The sequence below is a fragment of the Nerophis lumbriciformis genome, linkage group LG27, assembly GCF_033978685.3.
Source record: "Nerophis lumbriciformis linkage group LG27, RoL_Nlum_v2.1, whole genome shotgun sequence".
Taxonomy (NCBI): domain Eukaryota; kingdom Metazoa; phylum Chordata; class Actinopteri; order Syngnathiformes; family Syngnathidae; genus Nerophis; species Nerophis lumbriciformis.
Genome location: NC_084574.2, coordinates 12,827,501 through 12,837,500, shown reverse-complemented (window position 1 = coordinate 12,837,500; position 10,000 = coordinate 12,827,501). Strand labels below are relative to the sequence as shown.

The 10,000-nt window shown below is 37.4% G+C and overlaps 1 protein-coding gene across 1 annotated transcript in view; it reads right to left on the bottom strand.

Moving 5' to 3' along the window:
- Nucleotides 1-2,445: 2,445 nt before the first annotated feature.
- prkcaa (protein kinase C, alpha, a) overlaps nt 2,446-10,000 on the bottom strand; it is a 407,487-nt gene continuing 399,932 nt past the window's right edge. Inside the window, exon 17 of the mRNA XM_061922863.2 lies at nt 2,446-4,742. Within this exon, the coding sequence (XP_061778847.1) occupies nt 4,578-4,742 (165 nt within the window). The 3' untranslated portion in view covers nt 2,446-4,577. The remainder of the gene's footprint in view (nt 4,743-10,000) is intronic.

The following is a 10,000-nucleotide window of genomic DNA, read 5'->3' as shown; positions in this document are numbered from 1 at the left end:
TCTACCCACTTGAAACTGCTGCACAAGTACATTTGGAGGTTGAACTTGATCACGAGTGGCATGCTGCGTTTAAGGACTGGCATGCATGAATGTTGCTACCACCTGACACTGCCTACAATCATCCCAAATGAATCATCATGTTGTAAAAAGAAGTTAAACTGCACTTTCTTAGTTTCTTTCATGTCTAATCGATTGAAAAAAAGCACGTTCAGGCGTTGTTGGTATAAAAACCTGCAATACTCATGAATATTTCTATTATTATTATTTACAAAGGAGTACACTACATTTTGATGCATTCTAATATGGATCTTTGACCTGAAAACAAGATGAAGGAGATGAAACATGTAAAGCTCCAAGTATTTTAGGAGGAGAAAAAACTAATTAATGTACCGGCGGGCCTTTCCAACGCATCGGTGCCATTTGCTTCCGCGGGATTAAATGAACTGTCAAATATTTTTTTAGTGCCCTGCAAATAAATCTGATTTATATTTAATAAATGCAATTTCAAAGATGAATTTAAACCTTGAGCACTGCAAGATATAGCATTTCTTTCCCGTCCCGATTCCTAAAATTAGACTGCACAATAAAATATTTGAAATCCTACAGATTTTTTAAAATTATTATTACCGTATTTTTCGGACTATAAATTGCATTTTTTTTCATAGTTTGGCCGGGGGTGCGACTTATACTCAGGAGCGACTTATGTGTGAAATTATGAACATATTACCGTAAAATAGCAAATAATGCGGTAGAAGATGGATGGATGGATGGATTATTTAGCTCATTCACGTAAGAGACTAGACGTATAAGATTTCATGGGATTTAGCGATTAGGAGTGACAGATTGTTTGGTAAACGTATAGCATGTTCTATATGTTATAGTTATTTGAATGACTCTTACCATAATATGTTACGTTAACATACCAGGCACGTTCTCAGTTGGTTATTTATGCCTCATATAACGTACACTTATTCAGCCTGTTGTTCACTATTCTTTATTTATTTTAAATTGCCTTTCAAATGTCTATTCTTGGTGTTGGCTTTTATCAAATACATTTCCCCACAAAATGCGACTTATACTCCAGTGCGACTTATATGTTTTTTCCCTTCTTTATTATGCATTTTCGACCGGTGCGACTTATACTCCGAAAAATACGGTATATCAAAAATCAGCACAAATTGTTTTAACCATGTTTGTTTTATAGATGAAAGTGTTTTATATATTGTGATCCTGAGTTAAAGCTGCTGATCAATGTTAATTCATTAGTATTTATTGAGTTTATTTACATTTATGTTGCCGTTTCAAATGGTTGAAGTCAATCATATTGTTTTAATATTTTAAATAAGGACAGTTTTTAAAATTTCAGGCAAATTGACGCACATTAAGTATTTTCTGTTAGACTCAAAAAAACAACGTTAATAAAGTTATTCTTTGCGGTCAGTTCATCGATATTTATTCCGCCTTTTTTTGTTTTCTTTGATAAGGATACAATGTTATATGCAGAGGTGTACTTATAACAATTGTATAGACAAACTATACTATTTAGTGTGTCTTTTTCGGCGTAACAGAAAATAACTAACGTATTATTATTATTACCCTCTCGGAAAAAACAAGTCATAGAAAGTTGCATCATCCAGGTCCTCTGTAGCCCAAGGGAATCCCAATACCAAGCACACTCGTGTGTTCGTCTTTTACTGTATAGTCGAACACTCGGCACAGTCCTGTTACCTAAACGGTGTTTTGGTGTTGTTTGTTGAAATACAATGTTTCACTGAATTACTGTAATGTGCTTTGTGACAACATGCTATGTTTCATGTGTTTGCTAATTCTATGCTCAAAACTCACTCCTGTTACTTTGAGTCCTCTCCCTCAATTAAGTATTAGGCTGAGGAGCTTTCCATAAAATCAAAGTCTGCAGAAAATCACGTTTATTCTGAGAGAGTTGCAACAGGCAAATGGTACCGACTCGGTAGAATGGCCCTGTTATTAAATATGATTTTTCTTCAATGTATACAAAAAATTTTTTTTTAATCAAAATTGCATCCTAATTATATCAACCGTACTCAAGAAATTGAATGTGAAGGCTACTTTTGATGACACCGTTACAGTAGGAAGGGGATTCCTATGGCCTCGTTCATTCTGCTTTACCTGACACATGAACAGTGACGGGCACTAACCACTTTATCCGCCAGATAAATTAAAATCTTAAAATGTGTTTTGTGGCAACTCTAATTTGACCACAGTCCGATTCTACATAGAGTGGCACTTTCCATCATTTTCAGCAGACGTCATTGCAAAATTATTCCCGTAATTTCCGCACTGTAAGACGCGATTTATTTCCTACGCTTTGAACCCTGCGGCTTATAAAACGGTGTGGCTAATTTATGGATTTTTCTTTGCTGACAGACATAATAAAAATAGTTTAAAAAAAACTAAACGAGCAAATACACTGAGAAAATGTTTTATTGTTTGTGCTACGGTGCCATCTTTTGGAAGGGTACGCTCACTGCAAGGTGCTGCAGCGTCCTTCCATTTTTAGTGCTTTCAACCGGAAGTAGAGTGCCGTTCAGTCTACTAGCCATCCATAGCATTACTACTCGTATGGATACTTCATTCACAGTGAGTTTTACAATATAACCAAAACTGTTAATGCTTCCTTACACCGTCCCATATGTGACATCTGTAGGAGTGTTTTCATGCATATTTGTACGTGCTATTGTAATGACGCTAGCGTCGTTAGCACTCGCGAATATGCTAACACATTTACAAGTGTCTGCGTTAGTATTATTAACTTAGGTCTGGGGTCGGCAACCCGCGGCTCTTTAGCGCCGCCCTAGTGGCTCTCTGGAGCTTTTTCAAAAATGTATGAAAAATGGAAAAAGATGAGGGGGAAAAAATATATTTTTTGTTTTAATATGGTTTCTGTAGGAGGACAAACATGACACAAACCTCCCTAATTGTTATAAAGCACGCTGTTTATATTAAACATGCTTCACTGATTCAAATATTTGGCGAGCGCCGTTTTGTCATACTAATTTTGGCGGTCCTTGAACGCACCGTAGTTTGTTTACACGTATAACTATCTGCGACTTTCTAAGACGTGTTTTATGCCTCTCCTTTTTCCGTCTCATTTTGTCCACCAAACTTTTAACGTTGTGCATGAATGCACAAAGGTGAGTTTTGTTGATTGTTATTGACTTGTGTGTAGTGCTAATCAGACATGTTTGGTCACTGCATGACTGCAAGCTAATCGATGCTAACATGCTATTTAGGCTAGCAATATGTACATATTGCATCATTATGCCTCATTTGTAGCTATATTTGAGCTCATTTAGCTTCCTTTAAGTCCTCTTAATTCAATTTATATCTAATGACACTATCTGTATGTAATATAACTTTTAATTATTTGCGACTCTAGACAAATTTTTTTTTTTAATTTTTGGTCCAATATGGCTCTTTCAACATTTTGGGTTGCCGACCCCTGACTTAGGTTTTGTTTGATCAGCCGTTTGGAAACATTGACAGAATCTTTCTGTGTAAATAACTTATTTTGCGACTTATAGTCCGGTGCGGCTAATATCTGGAAAACTATTTTTTGCTGTAAAATTTAGTGGGTGCGGCCTATATACAGGTGCGCTCTATATAAATACAGTAACCCCCCACCCCCCTTCCTCTCACGCGAGATCCACCCAGGAATGGGGCCATATGAATCCCTTCCCTGCTGTACGTCGTAAACAGCAAGCATATTGTACACCGTTAGCACATTATGATGGGACTAAAACACTTGGCAACACAACACACTGTAAACTTTTAGCATTAACTTCTAAAATTCTGTCTCTCTGTCCTACGAGTCGTAACCGAGCACGGCCGTACGTCTCCTAGCAACTACGATCCTCAGATATCAAGTCAAGTAACGTAGCTTGGAACAAACAGGCCAACTTTAATAGCCTTTTTTTTTTCTTTACAGGCGCCACCGCTTCTGATATTAAAATACGAGTTTGCGCTTCATTTCAACGGGAGATGATTATGTCGAGCGTCAAATAATGCAAAAAATATGATTGGCAGAGAGAAACGAAGTAAACATGATCCAGGGGAACATTGCACCACCTCTCCTTCATACAGTATTTGGCTAAGCTATCTCCACATCCTTCATGAGAACCAAGCGAGAGATGTTCATGCATCTTTTTCAAAAAGAGTCCATTCCTTTAAAAAAACTGTTGTTTTTCTTCTCCTATAATTGATACATTCCTTTACTTTCATCATTTACTGGCATAGATAAACAATATTCCTTCTGGCAGCGTCCAGTTTTGGTAAAGCTTCGTTAGAAAGGACGTGGTTGTACACAGTACATGCTCAGGAATAATCGAAAGCCTTCTTGCGGCGGCCAAGAATGAACCTAACCGAGACTGCAAAATATAGCATAGAGAACAAATAAGCATGCCCTAGGGTTAGAAACATCAAGTGTTGTCATGTCGAGTGGTGGTCGGGTGTTAGGTGGTGAGTTTTAATGGTGGCAGTGAGTAGAGGAGACCCTTCACACAGCGGGGGGTGAAAAGGGGGCGCTCGGGCCGTCTTTCTCACGCGCTGGGGCTGAACGACGGGTGTACAAACTGTGGGTTGATGAAGGAGAAGCCCGCGAACTCGGCCTGGTCGATGTTGGCGATCACCAGCTCGTCAGGGGGTGTCAGCTGGGGCTGTGTGCGCGTGAAGAACTTGTCGAAGTTCTCCGCTCCTTTGCCGCACTGTAAGGAGAACACACACAGAAACAACTTTGAAAAAACACAGAGCAGACAACGCTGCTGCACACAGATTGTTAGAATAATTGTTTCTAAATTATCAAGTTCCTGGCAGGGAGACGGGAGGCGTCTTTGGGGCCTACCAGGAAGGAGGCTCGTAAAACTCCACTGTGACTTCAAAGTGGACAGATGGCAGGATCTGCCCAATTTCCAGACGAACTCTTTTTGAACTATTTTACGACCTCTTCTTTCGAACTGTTCGGTAACCAAAGGCAACGCTGTTTACGACCCACTTCCCTCTGGAAGCAGCTGTGGTCAGGTGGGGGGAGAAAGTCAAATAGAGAAGGAGGAGTGCAATCTTTTGGCAGAGCGTGGGTGACACTGTAAGACATACTTGCCAACCCTCCCGGATTTTCCGGGAGACTCCCGAAATTCAGCGCTTCTCCCGAAAACCTCCCGGGACAAATTGTCTCCCGAAAATCTCCCGAAATTCAGGCGGACCTGAGTGACGTGTCGACAGCCACTTTCCCACAATATAAACAGTGTGCCAGCCCAATCACGTTATAACTGTAGAATGATCGAGGGTGAGTTCTTAGTTTCTTATGTGTGTTTATTGTTAGGCAGTTTCATTAACTTCCTCCCAGCGCGGCAACAACACACAACAACAGCAGTCACGTTTTCGTCTACCATAAAGCAGTTTGTCTGCCGTAAACAGCAATGTTGTGACACTCTTAAACAGGGCAATACTGTCATCTACTGTACATGCATATGTGACATTAACATCTACGGCTTTTAGAGAGTGCAGTGCACAACTGCGCACACAACAAGGAGACGAAGCAGAATGCATCATCAGAGAGGGTGTTCAGCATGGTTAGAAAAATAGTGACAGAGAATAGAACACGGATGGACAATTCAACCCTTAACTCAACAATGAGTAGATGAGTGTTGTGTGTGTGTATATGTGTAAATAAATGAACACTGAAATTCAAGTATTTCTCTTATTTATATATATATATGTATATATATATATAATAAATATATATATATATGTAGCTAGAATTCACTGAAAGTCAAGTATGTCTTATGTATATATATATATATATATATATATATATATATATATATATGAAATACTTGACTTGGTGAATTCTAGCTGTAAATATCAATCAATCAATCAATCAATGTTTATTTATATAGCCCTAAATCACAAGTGTCTCAAAGGGCTGCACAAGCCACGACATCCTCGGTACAGAGCCCACATAAGGGCAAGGAAAAACTCACCGCAGTGGGACGTCGATGTGAATGACTATGAGAAACCTTGGAGAGGACCGCATATGTGGGTAACCCCCCCCCCCTCTAGGGGAGACCGAAAGCAATGGATGTCGAGTGGGTCTGACATAATATTGTGAGAGTCCAGTCCATAGTGGATCCAACATAATAGTAAGAGTCCAGTCCATAGTGGGGCCACTATATACTATATACTCCTCCCCTCTTAACCATGCCGCCACCCCCGACCACGCACCCCCCCACCCCCACCTCCCGAAATCGTAGGTCTCAAGGTTGGCAAGTATGCTGTAAGAGGTCACAGGTCGACACGTTTTCTCCTCAATATTGAGTCCAAATTGAATTCTGCCTCTGTTTGATTCTTTGCCTCTTGTCTTGTTTAATAGATGTCATAAGTGTTTGAACCTGACACAGATGATGTACTTTTATTAGATTACCGTATTTTCCGGACCATAGGGAAAGGCGCACTGCCGATGAGCGGTCTATTCAGGTCTTATTTCATACAAATGGCGCACCAAAGGGGTCATATTATGATTTTTTTCTAAATGTAAAACACTTCCTTGTGGTCTACATAACATGTAATGGTGGTTATTTGGTCAACATGTTACATAAATTATGTTTTACAGATCATCTTCAAGTAGCTTTCTGACCGTCTCGCCAGGATGCGCCGTTTTGTGGGCGGTCTTATTTACATGGCTCACCTTCGACGGCGTCTTCTCCCCGTCATCTTTGTTGTAGCGGTGTAGCGTGGAAGGACGGGAGTGGAAAAAGTGTCAAAAGATGGAGCTACCGTATTTTTCGGACTATAAGTCGCAGTTTTTTTTCATAGTTTGGCCAGGGGTGCGACTTATACTCAGGAGCGACTTATGTGTGAAATTATTAACACATTACCGTAAAATATCAAATAATATTATTTAGCTCTCAATTTACCGGTCGATCTACGTTCCCATCCTCACCTATGGTCATGAGCTTTGGGTTATGACCGAAAGGACAAGATCACGGGTACAAGCGGCCGAAATGAGTTTCCTCCGCCGGGTGGCGGGGCTCTCCCTTAGAGATAGGGTGAGAAGCTCTGCCATCCGGGGGGAGCTCAAAGTAAAGCCGCTGCTCCTCCACATCGACAGGAGCCAGATGAGGTGGTTCGGGCATCTGGTCAGGATGCCACCCGAACGCCTCCCTAGGAAGGTGTTTAGGGCACGTCCGACCGGTAGGAGGCCACGGGGAAGACCCAGGACGCTTTGGGAAGACTATGTCTCCCGGCTGGCCTGGGAACGCCTCGGGATCCCCCGGGAGGAGCTGGACGAAATGGCTGGGGAGAGGGAAGTCTGGGCTTCCCTGCTTAGGCTGCTGCCCCCGCGACCCAACCTCGGATAAGCGGAAGAAGATGGATGGATATTAGAAATGGCAACAGCGGAAGATGAATGCCACAGAAGAAGCTTATGACTACGGTATTGGCATGGACTACAATGGCGGATATGCGCACATTTTCAGGACTTATGCAGATCCCAATTACAGATCAGCAGGTACCAGAAGGTAAGAAAAGTTGGTTTTGCATAATATTGCGAAATAAAACTCCAGATAATGCCCGCTAATACAGTAGGTGCCATTTTGCGGTCTTTATACACACACCATAATAATACTGGTATGTTTAATGTGCCCGCAATCCATCAAGCGGTGTGGCTTCATAGTTTACCAAAGTCATACTAAAAAAATTCTGACAGATTTTAGAGCGCTGTGTGTAATGTTCTATATTCTCAATGGAACATTTAAACTTTTGGTGTTGTTTACTGCCATCATATTGCCGTGTACATGTATCTCTCATGTGTGACTGCCATCTACTAGTCACACTTATCATTACACCATGTACCAAATAAAATTGCTTCAAGGTCAGTAAGCACGACCAGAATTATGCCGTACATTAGGCGCACAGGGTTATAAGGCGCCCTGTTGATTTTTGAGAAAATGAAAGTATTTTAAGTGCACCTTATAGTCCAAAAAATACGTTAGTACTTCATTGATCCGCTTGCTATGTTATGAAAAGGAGTAGGATTAAATAAGTTCTGCTTCTTCCTACACCTTTTCACACATGCTGTGGTGAAACAACTGGAAATATGTGATGCATTACATTGTAGATGTATTGCATGCATGTTCCAAATAAACTGAAACTAACTGTGTTGGTCATCTTACCTTAAAAAAGTAACTAGTTACAGTTACAAATGAAAAATTACTTTACCCAAAAAGTAATTGAGTTAGTAACTCAGTTACTCAGCACGTAACTTTGACGTTATCTTTCATTTTGTAATTTCATACGTTATTACATTCGATAACATTTTGAACGTCAAATATGTTTATAGTAACTGATTCAAGAATAAAAACACTATATAAAGTATTTAACATCTTTAACGTCAAATATGTTTATAGTAACTGATTCAAGAATAAAAACACTATATAGAGTATTTAACATCTTTAACGTCAAATATGTTTATAGTAATTGATTCATGTCTATATAGAGTATTTAACATCAAATATGTTCATAGTAACTGAATAAAGAATAACAACAATATATAGAGTATTTGACATTTTTAACGTCAAATTTTTTTTTGTAGTAACTGATTCAAGAACAAAAACACTGTATACAGTATAACATTTTTAACGTCAAATATGTTTATAGTAACTGATTCATGAATAAAAACACTATATATAGTATTTAAATTTTTTAACATCAAATATGTTCATAGTAACTGATTCAAGAATAAAAACACTATGTATAGTCTTTAACGTCAAATATGTTTATAGTAACTGATTCAAGAATAAAAACACTATATAGAGTATTTAAACATTTTTTTTACGTCAAATATGTTTATAGTAACCGATTCAAGAATAAAAACAATATATATAGTCTTTAACGTCAAATATGTTTATAGTAACTGATTCAAGAATAAAAACACTATATAGAGTATTTAAACATTTTTTTTACGTCAAATATGTTTATAGTAACCGATTCAAGAATAAAAACAATATATATAGTCTTTAACGTCAAATATGTTTATAGTAACTGATTCAAGAATAAAAAACACTATATAGAGTATTCTTTTTTTTTTTACGTCAAATATGTTTATAGTAACCGTTTCAAGAATAAAAACAATATGTATAGTCTTTAACGTCAAATATGTTTATAGTAACCGATTCAAGAATAAAAACACTATATAGAGTATTTAAACACTTTTTACGTCAAATATGTTTATAGTAACCGATTCAAGAATAAAAACAATATATATAGTCTTTAACGTCAAATATGTTTATAGTAACCGATTCAAGAATAAAAACACTATATAGAGTATTTAAACTTTTTTTAACGTCAAATATGTTTATCGTAACCGATTCAAGAATAAAAACACTAGAAAATTTAAAAATGTTTTACGTCAAATATGTTTATAGTAACCGATTCAAGAATAAAAACAATATATATAGTCTTTAATGTCAAATATGTTTATAGTAACCGATTCAAGAATAAAAACAATATATATAGTCTTTAACGTCAAATATGTTTATAGTAACCGATTCAAGAATAAAAACAATATATATATAGTCTTTATCGTCAAATATGTTTATAGTAACCGATTTAAGAATAAAAACACTATATAGAGTATTTAATTTTTTTTATGTCAAATATGTTTATAGTAACCGATTCAAGAATAAAAACAATATATATAGTCTTTAATGTCAAATATGTTTATAGTAACCGATTCAAGAATAAAAACAATATATATAGTCTTTAACGTCAAATATGTTTATAGTAACCGATTCAAGAATAAAAATATTATATAGAGTATTTAAATTGTTTTTACGTCAAATATGTTTATAGTAACCGATTCAAGAATATAAACAATATATATAGTCTTTAACGTCAAATATGTTTATAGTAACTGATTCAAGAATAAAAACACTATATAGAGTATTTACATTTTTTACGTCAAATA